The sequence below is a fragment of the Myxocyprinus asiaticus genome, chromosome 30 (genome assembly GCF_019703515.2).
Source record: "Myxocyprinus asiaticus isolate MX2 ecotype Aquarium Trade chromosome 30, UBuf_Myxa_2, whole genome shotgun sequence".
Taxonomy (NCBI): domain Eukaryota; kingdom Metazoa; phylum Chordata; class Actinopteri; order Cypriniformes; family Catostomidae; genus Myxocyprinus; species Myxocyprinus asiaticus.
This window is the reverse complement of record NC_059373.1, coordinates 3,526,598-3,540,942: the sequence shown is the minus strand read 5'-3', so window position 1 is coordinate 3,540,942 and position 14,345 is coordinate 3,526,598. Positions and strand designations below refer to the sequence as shown.

General features: G+C 39.0%; 1 protein-coding gene across 2 annotated transcripts; it reads left to right on the top strand.

Moving 5' to 3' along the window:
- The first annotated feature begins 5,544 nt into the window (after positions 1-5,544).
- On the top strand, positions 5,545-13,081 carry LOC127420878 (cell division cycle-associated 7-like protein). Of its 2 annotated transcripts, none has more exons than XM_051663468.1 (10): positions 5,545-5,836; positions 7,842-7,916; positions 8,240-8,359; positions 8,469-8,852; positions 9,564-9,626; positions 9,784-9,954; positions 11,827-11,970; positions 12,060-12,209; positions 12,290-12,426; positions 12,549-13,081. In XM_051663468.1, the coding sequence occupies exons 1-10, from the start codon at positions 5,795-5,797 to the stop codon at positions 12,568-12,570; spliced, it is 1,308 nt and encodes a 435-aa protein (XP_051519428.1). In that variant the 5' UTR covers positions 5,545-5,794; the 3' UTR covers positions 12,571-13,081. The 2 variants fall into 2 exon arrangements, with proteins under 2 accessions (XP_051519428.1, XP_051519429.1); XM_051663469.1 differs by having other exon boundaries at positions 5,546-5,824; positions 12,549-13,080.
- Positions 13,082-14,345: the final 1,264 nt, after the last annotated feature.

The window sequence follows — 14,345 nt, the reverse complement described above, 5'->3', positions numbered from 1 at the left end:
ATAATGTAATGTTTACTTTCTTAGTTTATTCTGCACTGAACGAGCATTCTGTGCTTGCCAAGAAATGTTTTAAGTACCATTTTTTTCTAAATGTCTATGGCCAATCTATGATGTATTATAATCTTGAAAATCAAAATGAGTAGTATGAAACCATATCTCTTTATCTCAATGAACTATCAAGAATAAATGCTGTGATGATTTCAGGGCTCACAGGTAACATCCACACAGATATCACAGCAGAACCTGCACTATTAAACCACATGTCAAAAAATGCTGTCTAGGTAGGCAGTTGACTATGTGCCTATGCTGCATTATCATTTCTGGGGCCTCAAGCAAAGCTCGGATTTCAGAATGGGTAGACTGCTGTCTGTGTAGACAGCTTACTAGGTTCCTAAGATGCCCAGAAATGCTCAGGTGCCTGTGATGCTCAAAATTATGTCTGGGTAGACAGTTTTCTAGGTGCCAAAGATGCCCATAAATTCTGCAGTTCACCAGTTTATGATTGCCTAAAAAGCTGTTTAGGTAGGCAGCTCACCAGGTAAGGATACCCAAAGATGCTAAGCAGGCAACACACTTGGTTATGTTGAAGTATGCTGTCTAGCTTACTAGGTGCCTATGATGCCCAAAAAGGTTCAGTAGATTTTGGTACATGTGCCCAAAATGCTGTCTAGGTATGGGAGCTTGTTATATGTTGATGGCCAAAATGTTTGTCTGGGTGACATGGTCTACTTACCAGGTGCCTAAGATCCCCAAAAATGCTTTTCTAGATGAGCAGCTCTCTGGGTGTGATGCGCAAAAATGTTGTCTGGGTAGACAGCTTACAAGGTGCCAAAGATGTCCAAATATGCTCACTAGATATTGATACACACACCCAAAATGCTGTCTAGGTAAGCAGCTCAGTAAGTGCAAAATGTCCACAATACCTGCTAAATAGACAGCTCATTAGGTGTCTATGATGCCTTATATGATGTTTAAGTAGGCAGATCATTAGGTTATAATGGCAGTAAATGCTGTCTAGGTAGGCAGCTCACTATGTGGCTATGATGCCCAAAATGCTCACTAGATATTGATACACATGCCCAAACTCCTGCCTTGGTAAGTAGCTCAGTAGGTGCCTTTGATGTCACAAATTCTGTCTTGGTAGGGAGTTTACTAGGATCTAATATGTTGCCCACAATGCTGTCTAGGCAGGCAGCTCAAAATGTAAGCATACTCAAAATACAGTAGAAAGGCAGCTCATTTTGAGTCGATGATGCAAAAAAAAAATATGCTTAAATAGGCAGCTCACTATTGAGACGCATCCTCTAAAATGCCTAGAAAGTAGGCATCTCACTGCAAGGACACTCAAAATGTTGCCTAGGTAAGCAGGTCAGTTAGGTGCCTGTGATGTCCAAAATACTTGCTAGATAGGCAATTCATTATGTGTCTATGATGCCTAAATATGATGCCTATATAGCCAGATCATTAGGTTATGATGCCTGTAAATGCTGTCTAAATTGGCAGCTCACTATATGTCTATGATGCCCAAAATGCTCACTAAATATTAATACACATGCCCAAACTGCTGTCTAGGTAAGCAGCTCAGCAGGTGCCTTTGATTGCCCATAGGGAGCTCATGAGGTGTCTATGATGCCCATAATTCTGTCTAAGTAGGCAGCTCAATTTGCAAGGATATCCAAAATGTTGTCTAGTAGGCAAATCAATAATGTGCCTACGATGACAAAAATACTTGCAAGATAGGCAGCTCATTAGCTGTCCAAGATGCCTAAATATGATGTATCAGTAGCCAGATCTTTAGGTTATGATCCCTGTAAATTCTGTCTAGGTTGGCAGCTCACTAGTGCCTGTGATGCACAAAATGCTCACTAGATATTGATACACATGCTCAAACTGCTGTCTAGGTAAGAAGTTCAGTATGATGCCTATGATAGCCCATAGGGAGCTCACTAGATGCCTATGATGCCCACAATGCTATCTAGGTAGGCAGCCCAATACGCAAGGACACCAAAAATGTTGCCTAGGTAGGCTGATCAGTTAGGTGCCTATGGTTCCCAAAATACTTGCTACAGTAGATAGATAGCTCATTATGTGTCTACGATGCCCAAATATGCTTTCTATGCAGGCAGTTCACTATGATTGACACACATGCCCTAAAATGCTGCCAAGGTAAGCAGCTCACTAGGTGACAATGATGCCCACAATGCTGTATATGTAGGCCGCTCACTATGCAAAACCTAATAGGTCTAGGTAAGCAGATCAAGTAGATGCCCAACATATGTCCAACATATTTGCTATACAGACAGCTCATAATGAGTCTATTATGTCCAAATGTGATGTCTAAGTAGGCAGATCATCAAGAAGGCTGTTTCTAGTGCCATTTGTAAGTGGGCAAGGGGGGTGGGGGAGCATTGCCCACCCTTTGACCCGGCCATGATACATACACACGTGCCCAAACTACCGTCTAGGAAAGCAGCTCAGTATGTGCCCATGATGATTCCTAAAATACTGTCTATGTAGGGAGCTCACTAGGTGCCTACTACCATGCCACAAATGTTAAGTAGCAGACACAGCCACTGGAGTCTTAACTTTGAGTGCCAACTTCTGCCAAGTGCTTGAAAACACAAAGGAAAGTGAGCTAAACAAAGCTTAACCAGCTGTTTGTAATTTGCCTTCTTTATGTGCTGCTCACAAACAGCCGCTACCTGCTGTGAAACTGGCGCGCTGCGCGGGTGGCCCGCGTGCCCTGTGATTTCCCTCGCAGATTGCGCCTGTACCATATCATTTCGTTGTCATCCATGCGACCGTTCGCTGAGCGCATAAGTGAAGGTTTGTGGAATAAAGAAGTATTGATGGGGGATGTCTCCGGATGCAGGTGTTTGAGCTGACAAATGAGAAAAAGCGCACCACTAGGTACTAATTGAGCAGATAAAATGAACAGGAAGCGTGAAGCAGCCATTATTTTTGGGCGAAGAGATGCTCTTTCAATCCAACGACAGCAATCACATGTCAAATATAGCACAATACACAACTCAACATCTGATGAACTTTTAGCTTAGACTGGATCGATTTCTACCTTCCAATGACTTTATAAATCATCCGATTCATTTACAAGAGAAACATGCTTACATGTAGTGACTATAAAAGAAATGTAAACAGATAATCATACATGTTATTGGCTACATATACTTTGCATAATGCACATTAGTGCATTATATTGCAATATTATACTGCTGTAGTATATCAAACTAGTTTTTCTGGTTTGTAAGATATTTTGAGACATCATCGTCTAGTTACCTACACAGCAAAAATGAGCATCGATGCTACCTGGGTCATAGGCACCTAGTAAACATTTTCCTGATAGCACACTTACATCTCCCAAATGTGTATTTGATGTGTGTGTTTACATCTGGAAGATGCATTTTTAAGGTTGTTTGCTCATCTGCAATACATCTACAAGATATTTAGTCTCAGACAGACGTCAATAAGACATTCCGCAGATGTCTTAGAGACGTTTATGATTTAGAATGTTTGTAAATCTGATATTTTTAAAATGTTTAGTTGATGTCGATCAGAACGTGATGCTTTCCAGATGAAACGCTCTTAAACTGACATCTCTGAGATGTACGTGTGCTATCTCTGCCTCCCTAGAAAACAGTTTTAGGCATGAACCTCAAAACCTAGCAAGCTATCTACTAAGACACCATTTCTGGGCATCAAAAGCAACTAGTGTGCTGACTGGCTACCTATAGTTCTGAGCATCATAGGCACCCAGTGAGATGCCCATCTAGACAGCATTTTTGAGCTAGTAAACTGTTACAGACATTTCAAGGCATATGTCTCAAAAACCAAGCAGTCTCCAAAGCATTTTTGTGCATCATCAGCACATACCTATAAGCTGTCTATCTATAGAAACTTTGAGCATCATAGGTAGAGAGCTGCCTACCTAGACAATGCTGGTCCTAGCTTTCTGGGGGCCAAAAGCAAAACATTTGTGTGGGGGGCCCCTTGTCAGTATGTCTGTAACACTACTTGTGGGGGCCCCCCCTGTCAGTATGTTCATAACACTACTTGTGGGGGCCCCCCGTCAGTATGTTCATAACACTACTTGTGGGGAACCCCATCAGTATGTTCGTAACACTACTTGTGGGGGCCCCCCCTGTCAGTATGTTCGTAACACTACTTGTGGGGGCCCCCCGTCAGTATGTTCATAACACTACTTGTGGGGAACCCCGTCAGTATGTTCATAACACTACTTGTGGGGGCCCCCCGTCAGTATGTTCGTAACACTACTTGTGGGGGCCCCCCGTCAGTATGTTCATAACACTACTTGTGGGGAACCCCGTCAGTATGTTCGTAACACTACTTGTGGGGGCCCCCCGTCAGTATGTTCATAACACTACTTGTGGGGGCCCCCCGTCAGTATGTTCGTAACACTACTTGTGGGGGCCCCACGTCAGTATGTTCGTAACACTACTTGTGGGGGCCCCACGTCAGTATGTTCGTAACACTACTTGTGGGGGCCCCCCGTCAGTATGTTCATAACACTACTTGTGGGGGCCCCCCGTCAATATGTTCGTAACACTACTTGTGGGGGACCCCGTCAGTATGTTCTTAACACTACTTGTGGGGGCCCCCCGTCAGTATGTTCGTAACACTACTTGTGGGGGACCCCGTCAGTATGTTCGTAACACTACTTGTGGGGGCCCCCCGTCAGTATGTTCGTAACACTACTTGTAATGTCTTTGACAATCTGGGTGCCCCCTGGCGGATCAGGGGCCCTAAGCAACTTGCTTATAGGGAGGACCGGCACAGCATTTTGGGCATCACAAACATCTAGTAAACTGTCTACTAGCTTTTTTGGGCATCATAATCTGCATCAAGATTGAAAAAAATTTAAATTGATGGAGAAACATAATTTGTGTGAAAAGAAATAATATGGAGTAAAGGGCCCCCAGGGTGGGTATTCTGCAAATATGTCTTGAGACAGCAAGATGCTTTTTTGAGTAACAAATTAAGAATGCATATTCAAAATAACCTCTTCAGAAAAGAGTGCATCATTTCCTGTTAATTTCAATCACATTAGGGATTTCAGAACAATGTGTGCTTTTTACCCCAAATACTAACCTTTAAATTTCTGGACAGTTATCGCAGAAATTTGATAATTTCAGGAGTTTTCATTAGCTCAATACATTTGTAACATTTTAGAAATTATTAAACGTCACATCAAATTGTCTCAAAATCAACCTTTAGACATTGCACGCTGTGATGTCATCGATCAAGAAGATTTTGCAGTGGGTAGAGACTAAACAGGTGTTTAGGAAAGTACTGAGGTAATTTTAGTTGCCATTTAATATTTTGGGAGACAATAAAATCGAATGTGCCTTTAGCCACGTTGTACCAGATGCCCTGCCAGCCAGGGCGTGTTGGGAATGAGATGGGCGTGCCACATTTCCCGCGAAACTGCAGAGCGACGCACTTTGGACTGTTCCATTCAGAGCGAAGGGGGGTTGCGGTGAAACCAACTCTTAAATTCACGTCCATATTTTTTTTTTCTTATGTTCTATATTTCTTGAAAATGTGTATTACTTATTGACGTTTATCTCAGGTGGAATTTCGCAATAATTACCAATCCTACCCGAACTTGTAAAATCTTCAGAGGCGGGCTCAGTCACCCCTCCGTACTACCACAGGATACAGACCGCTCATGTTGTTTTTTAAACCATTCATTCATTGAAGACTTTTAATCGCACACACTGATATATACGAACAATATTATTTATTTATTTTCTTATAAATGATCGAAACCCGCAAAACGGCTATGGAGGTAAGAGCGACAGTAAGCGCTTGTTTAGTTCATAAGAATATTTAAAGTCTTACTGACAAACAACGATGATAGTTTTGAGCGAGAGTTGAGAAACCGCATGTAGACATTTACATGCAGAAAGTTTTAACTTTCCATTAATGCATGTTTAGTAAGACATATAAAGCACGATCTAAATCTTATGTATGTTTATCTATTGAGATGCATAAACTGATCGCCAAACTAATACCTGAAAATGCTATTAAAGTAGTATTTCGGGTTCAATGCATGTTAAGTCAATCGATGTGGAGTTATACTTGTGCCACAATTCTGCGCGCGCACAATTATATTTTGAGCGCACAAAAAATGTTCTGCGTGCGCAAGATGATATTTTGAGCATATAAAAAGGTATTTTGCATGCAGAGTGGGTAGAAGGAGAAAGCAAAATGTAAGAATTCTGAGCAAATTCACATTCAAATAAACTTTATCCAAGCGCAAAATTGATTTTCATTTGCTCAAAATGAATTTATCTTTGCAAGAAGATACACTGCTTTACAAAACTGAGTTTAAGCACGTGCAAAATAACTTTTTGTGCGCTCGAAATATCATCTTGCACATGCAGAATTTTTTTTGTGCTGTCAAAATATCATCTTGCACATGCAGAAAATGTTTTGTGCTCTCAAAATATCATCTAGTTATTTTGCACGCACAAAATACCTTTTTGTGCGCTCAAAATATCATCTTGCGCATGCAAAAACATTTTTGTGCTCTTTGAATATCATCTTGCGCATGCAAAATAACTTTTTGTGTGCTCAATTTCATCTTGCACGCGCAGAACATTATTGTGCGCTCAAAATATAATTTTGCGCATGCAGAATTGTGGCACATATGTAACTCCATAAATCGACAGCATTCATGGCGAAATGTAGTTTACCACAAAAAAAAAAAAACAACAACAAAAAAAAACATTTAGACTCGTTCCTCCTTTTCTTTATAAAAAGATCGGGGTTACAGTGAGGCACTTACAATGGAAGTAAATGAGGCAATTTTTTGGAAAGTTTAAAGGCAGAAATTTGGAGCTTATAATTTTATAAAAGCACTTGCATTAATTCTTCTATTAACACTTGTGTATCATTTTAGCTGTAAAGTTAAATCATTATTTTTGCCGTCGTTTTAGGGTTTACCAAAGTCTTTCTAGCAAGTCAGTCCACTGTTGGCCATCTTTGGAACGCTCTTGGGAGACTATTTCCAGTCATGCCAGTGCAGCTCCTATCTACTTGAATGGGGGAACACCAAAATCTCAAAAACAGCTAGTCAAGATTACGATCAAAGAACATATTTCATAATCAGCAATAATATCTGACAATACTGGTATCCTAAATTGTGATTCTGTACCTCATATTACATTAAAAACGCAATTTCCCTGGCTTGTATAGCGAATGCGCATGCACGTTCTAGAGTTGATTGACAGGTGATGTCTGGATCTAAAAGGTGATTGGCTCTTTTATCTGTAAGGCGGGACTTCCTTTCTACATCCGTTGACCGTTGGGCGCTCAGAGCTCCTTGGTTGAGCGTTCCAGTTTCTCCCATTCATTTTTAATAGAAGTGGCCCGTCTCTGCTAAATAATCTCTGGGGTTTACAGCCTTGTGTTGTCATGTCAACTAAATTGTAAAATTGGATATAACCTTTCACAAAAAAGAAAAACCTCTCACATTTAAATTGTTACTTTTTTTTTAACGTTTTTGTATTAGCCCCATTCACTTCCATTGTAAATGCCCTAACCCGAAATCAGAGGAATTATTTATGTATATAGATGGATGGGGTAGGGTGTTCTAGGTGGTTGCTAGGCTGTTGCTAGGGTGTTCTGGTTGGTCACTAGGGCAATGCTAGGTGGTTGGTAGGCAGTTTCTTTAGTGTTCCCTAAATTAAAATGATCAATGTTCAAGCCAAATCTAATTAATCAGTTGTTACAATATACTTATAATGTTACTAATGACCAATACTCTTTTATGTTTGTTCCTATAAAACTCTTGTTTTCAGGCAAAGCAGCTGGACATGACAGATCTCTCCGAGGACAGCAGAGACAGTATCCAGTCCAAGAGATCCTGGAAACCTGTAAGTATCATCCAGTTACGGTGGCATTTTTGCCTTATTTTCTCACCCGATCATGTTATATTTTTCCAACATTTAATTGGAAGGTTGATCCAGGAAATTGAATTAGTTTTCTTTAGTGTCCATGAATAAGCATCGATTTAGTTTTATGTGTAATATTCTAATTAGACACAGTACAGAACCCTGGCAGGTCTCCTTCATGCTGTTTGGCAGTAGCAGTGAAACAGCGCTATCAATAATTTAGTTGGTTTTCGCACAAACCAGGAGTAATAATGTGTTGTGTTGCGCGCGCTCTCTCTCTCTCTCTCTCTCTCTCTCTCTGGCAGGATCTTTGCTTCAGGTCCGGAGACATCACAGATGAGTTGGCTCAGATCTTTAGGGACACGGACAGCGAGGGGGAATTTGAGGGTTTCTCCGATGACAACTCTGAAACGGGGAAATCTGCGGTACAAAAATCTGTCTTCCTTATTCTAAAAAAAACCAAGAAAAAAACCCCAAAACAAAAACGATGTCTTCTCTAAAATAATGAAATAACTTTATTTCTCATGCTGGCAGACTGCGGGGTCTGACGAAGACAGTGACGACATCGGATTTTATTCCGACGGTGAGGAGCCAGCGTCGAAAAAGCAGCGCAGTTCTGGACTGTGTGTCATGTTCAAGTTTCCTACCAAAAGAAGCCCCACCCCTAAACAGAAAGTGGCCAAACAAGGCACCAAAGAGACCACGCCCACAGCCCCGCCCATCAGCAGCAAACCTGCAGGGAGAAACAGAAAGCGCGAGCCAGGACAAACAAAAGAGCTAGTTTTACATGACAGTAAACGCACCGAGGTCCAGTCCAAACCCTCTGATAAAACAGCCAATGTTGAGAGTCTACTGACGGATGAAGAAATGCAAATATTGAACAAAAGAGCCAAAAACATTGAAGAAAATAAAGCAATGGTATTTTTAAGCCACTTTATTATCTTAAAGGAATATACCGGGTTTAATAGAAGTTGAGCTCAATCAACAGTATTTGTGGCATAATGTTGATTACCACAAAAATGTATTCTTTTTCTTTTAAGAAAGCAAATATCTGGGTTAAAGTGAGGCACTTACAATGGAAGTGAATGGGGCCAATCAGTAAACGTTAAAATAATGTTTTCAAAACTATAGACACAAGACAAAAACCATATGAGTGTTAACATGATTTTAGTGTCATAATAACTAACCAAACTTTTCTGTGTGAAGTTATATCCAATTTTACAACTTGGTTGCCATGACGACATAGCTCCCGTAAACCCTAAACCTACAATAAAAACGGTGATTTAAACGACTTTACAGCTCAAATAATACATGAGATTTAACAGAAGATATAATGTGTGCTTTTATAAGCTTCACATGTCTGCCTTTAAACCCATCAAAAATTGGCCTCATTCACTTGCATTGTAAGTGCCTCAATGTAACCTTGATCTTTGCTTTTTTTTTTAAGAAAAGGAGGGACGAGTTGAAATAAATTTTGGTGGTAATCAACATTATTCCACAAATGCTGTCGATTTGTATTGAACCCAAAATAATCCTTTTTAGTATAATATTTAAATTGTTTTAATTCATTGTTGGGAATATACAAGTTTTGCTTTTTTATTCATTTTTAAAAATCTTTTAATCTTGCAGCTTGCAAAACTTTTTGCAGATTTGAGTGCTTTACCTGAACTTCCTTCTAAAACAACGCCAACGGTAAGAAGCCACAATCACCTGCACCAAACACAGAGCTCAAACCACACAGAATACACCAAAAACTGCATTAAAACAAACAACTTGAAACATATGTGAGATGATGTTTTTTTTTGTGGGTCATTTAGATTTTTAATGTTTTTTTGTGTGCCTTAAACAGAAGAAAAAGAAGCCATCCACTCCAAAACGTCGTTTACCGGATGTTAAAAACGAGAGACGTAACCCAAGCCGCAAGGCGAGACCTCCAGAACATTTCGGGTTGGAAGTAGAAGAGAAACCAGCCCCTCAAAAAAGAGAGATCGGCAAAATCGACACCAAGCGTTTGATGGAGGTGAGAAACAAATGTGTATCTTTAAAGTGAGCTGAGCAATAAGGCTGCACAATATACCTTTTAAAATGACATCTACAAATACATAAAAACAATAGATTAATTATATGTGATCTGGAATGGCTTGTGGCTATGTATATGTGTGTATATACTGTGTGTGTGTGTGTGTGTGTGTGTGTGTGTGTGTGTGTGTGTGTGTATATATATATATATATATATATATATATATATATATATATATATATATATGTATGTATGTATGTATATATATATATATATATATATATATATATATATATATACACACACACACACATACACATACACGCATGACATTCAGAGAATTCACCATTTAAACCAAACAAATATATAATATAACCAAATATATTTAACATTTTTAAAGCAAGTGGTAAAATACAGTAATCTTCTTAGAAAATATCAAGTCATGTTTTTTTCTTTCACTAATTGAAAGCATTTTTATTGCATGCTAAATTATTTATAATATTTTATTGATATGCACCAAATATAACAATACATATTAATACCGACATTTTTTTATTAAAACATTTTTCAAAACGCCTCTCAACGGATTAATTAAAACGCATGATTCGCAGAAATAAATCAAAGCTCTTTGAGATACAAGAAGCTGGTGCAAAACGAGTCTACTGGTACGATATCAAGGAATTTTAAAGGGGTCATGACATGCCTTTTTTATTATTTTAAACTGTTCCTTGAGGCTCACTTATGATATTAGTAAAGTTTTTTTTTTTTTTTGCACAAAAAAAGTCATATAATTGTAAAGCATGATCATTTTCCATCCTCATTCTGACCCTCTGTCAGAAACGCTTGGTTTTGGGGCTTCTTCTCCTTTAAGACTTGCCAGTAAACGCCCACTGTTCTGATTGGCTCTCTGCTCTTGACTGACCTCCCTTTTCACTCCTCGCTATTACTGGGCGGGGTTACGGAAGTAATAAGGTAAAGTAGGTGTTGATGTGTTGTTTAGGGCTGAGTATTGATACAGATTATTCGATCCGATTCTGATTCACAAGCTCTCGATTCGATTTCGATTCATATGGGTTTATTTCAGTTATAATGTCCCTTTTGCTTACATATGCAAGAAAGTCTCTCCCAGCTAATGCTGTTAATTATACAGGAGACCTTCTAACTAGGTATAATACAAAAATATCAATTTGACTAATTACGTTTTTATTAATTTTTCATAATTTTGGTCACATTTTAGCTTTTGAAAAATGAACAAATCCATGAATTCAATCAATTAATATGATATTATGTTGCATATATCATTTTTTTGTGACGGGTTTGTTTAATTGCATAATTTGTACCATTTACAAGTATTTACATTGATTTGATGAACATGTGCTAAAACCGGTACTGTCTCTTTAAGAAAACTGGCAGTTCTGTAAAGAGCGTCTGTAAATGAGCGCATATTAATGAGAGAGACTCGAACAGCTTTACCTCCTCCGTGCTATGTGTGAGTAGACTTAAATGTTTATTTTTGATCAACAACTGACTGTAAAGAACAGAAACGATATTAAAAGCGATATTATTCAATGACCGATGGGTCACGTGGATCTCGTATTCGGACACAAATTACAGAAATGTTTTTATAGTACAATGAACTTTTACATGTGAAAAGATTAAGCAAATTTAAATTCCTCATGCCATGACCCCTTTAATGGCCAACTAGAAATAAAAAAAATAATTGTAATATTTTTAATATTATACCATCTGCGTAATATTGAATATTCAATATATTCCAGCCCTACTCCGCACCAAAACCCGAGGCAGTTTGCTCTTTAAGATTTAGTTTTTCTTATTCATAATTGCTTATTAATTGGTTTGATTTCGCTCTAGGTTGAGGACGGTCTCAGAGACGTCAGACCCAAACAGAGGAAACGGCGTACTCGTCAGTCCATCCGTATGCCCGAGGACATCACCGAAGAAGAACTGGAGAACGTCGCAGATCGCGCCAAAGACAAAATCCTTGATAAAGAGAATGTAACTTGGAGTTATTCTGAATTTATGTTTTATTTTGACAAATCATATCGCTATTTGCACGCTAAATATGAGATATTAATATCCTTCAGGGCAGCACGTGTCATCAGTGTCGTCAGAAGACTCTCGACACGAAGACTGAATGCAGGGGCCTGTACTGCCAGGGGGTCAAAGGTCAGTTCTGCGGCCCCTGTTTGCGCAACCGCTACGGGGAAGACGTCCGTACGGCCCTACTCGATCCTGTGAGTCCAAATGTCTGGATTGAATAATTTCATTAATGCCGTTTGTCGTGCACTGCGCTGATAATTTTGTTTCGTCGCAGTTGTGGGAATGCCCCATCTGTCGAGGCGTGTGTAACTGCAGTCTGTGCAGGAAGCGTGATGGACGCTGTGCTACAGGCGCTCTCACAAGATTAGCCAAATATTACGGCCATGACAACGTGAAGGAGTACTTGGAGAGGTAATATAACACTTCAGTTTACCAGTTAAAGGGACGTTTAATTGAGTTAGTCTTATTGGATCAGACACTCATTTTAATGATTGAGTCTGTATAGAGTATGTCTCAATGTTTTTTGTTTATAGTCTACAGAACAACGTGGAGTAAAAGCGGATCATCTGGTCTTCTTGTGAAAGAGACGCACTTGTTTGGAATCAAAATGATTAGGATTGATACTGCCCCACATCTGATGTTTTACTATCGATACTTTTAAAGTTCAGCCACACTGTCTTAGTGTTCAGCACAGATATGCAAATCAGTAGTTTTTTTTTTTTATACTTGATTTTATACTGAACTTTTTTACTGCCATTTTTAAATGAGCTGTGAAAGCAGGTAAAACATGCTTGTGTTAAGATTGCATACTCTTCTCTCATTTGCACTGTTTGAGTTTTTCTCTCTGTAAACTGTTGCTAAGTTTTAATAAAGGTCTTTCCATTTCAGATTCAGTCATTTTCTTACTGAGTGAAATTAGATCAAATTTGATGTTTATGTAAAATGATCTATCAATGTTATATTGACAAACAATGCAACACTTTGCAATCTTTCCAATCACATTTCCAAAATGCTTTGGTAAAACGTAATGTTAGACTTCTTTTAACTGAAATAACTTCAGCTCATCAGGACAAGTGAACATGTTAGCAATTCATGTTTCTTTTTTTTTACATACTTTGCTAGGTTGAAACCTAAGTTTCCAAAAATTTTGGAACCAAAATTTCGGTTCGCTCTGAGCAAAAACTGTATTTTTTCCTTCCGGTTCAGAAATTCCACAGCCTCTTTTCCAAAAGGTAACCGGTTAGAATAAAATAAAAGAACAGTACTCTATGCTGTAAGGGGTGAGTGAAATACCAATTGCAGTGTTGCCAGATCTTGCAAGTGAAACAAGCGACATGGTCTGGAAAAAACAGCCCAAAATGAGCAACTTGCAAGGGTGTAGATTCCAGGGGGATGGGGGGGAGGTAACCCCCCCCAATAATCAAAACAAGCAAGTACAACCTCCCCAATATTTATATCATGATCAATGGAAACATGTAAATGCTTCACGTTGCAACCCCCCAATGTTCAAGCCAAATCTATGCCCTTGGCCACTTGCCTCACCAAAACAAGTGAAAATAAGTAGCAGTTTCCTTCAGGATCAAAGCACATGTTTCATTTTTACAGGCAACATGAAGTGCTGTCCAAAAATGTACTGTGATAAACCCTTTGGCTTCATGAAAAACTTACCGGAACAAAATTAACCGGTTACCAGCATTTAAAAATATCATTTTCTCTCCGGAACAATTGGAAATCGCTTTGTTCCGATTTTCGGTTACGTTCTACTAAAAATTTTGTTCATTTTTTGGTTTTCGTTTTCATTCCTTGAACCGTTTTTAGTCCCTGATTTGCAAAGCCACATTGATTTTATTTTAAACTTTAAGTAGGTGGAAATATTATATTATAATTAGATATTAAAGGTGCTGTAAGCGATTTTGGCATTCTGAGGCTCTCATGTGACTGAGCCATTGAATTAGCCACGCCCCCTCATTCCAAAACCCCGCCCTCCAAAGATAATTTTGAGACCAAAACCGAGCAAAACATCAGCATTGTTTGTTCCTGTGGCTGTCAAATTCAGTAGTGGCACAATAGCGCCCTCAACTGACAAACATTATGAACCACAGCCTCAATGATCCTTCAAATACAACACTATGAGAACGAGCAAAATGATTGACAGGTGAAAAGCGTCAATGTCTGCAGCCTGCGGACACAGATGTGTTTGCTGTTTACAAAGTCTACAGCTGTCACAGATATCTCTGGACACTTATTTTATTAATCTTTAAGGGAGTAGGAACATTTTTTGCATACTTTTCCATGAAAAAAAAATTGCATACAGTACCTTTAAGCCAGGT

Excerpts from the sequence above, each read along its gene's own strand:
- LOC127420878 (XM_051663468.1), top strand. The coding sequence starts at position 5,795 with ATGATCGAAACCCGCAAAACGGCTATGGAGGTAAGAGCGACA. Across the intron at positions 9,627-9,783 it reads CTTCTAAAACAACGCCAACG|AAGAAAAAGAAGCCATCCAC; the intron begins GTAAGAAGCCAC and ends TGCCTTAAACAG. Across the intron at positions 12,210-12,289 it reads GTACGGCCCTACTCGATCCT|TTGTGGGAATGCCCCATCTG; the intron begins GTGAGTCCAAAT and ends GTTTCGTCGCAG.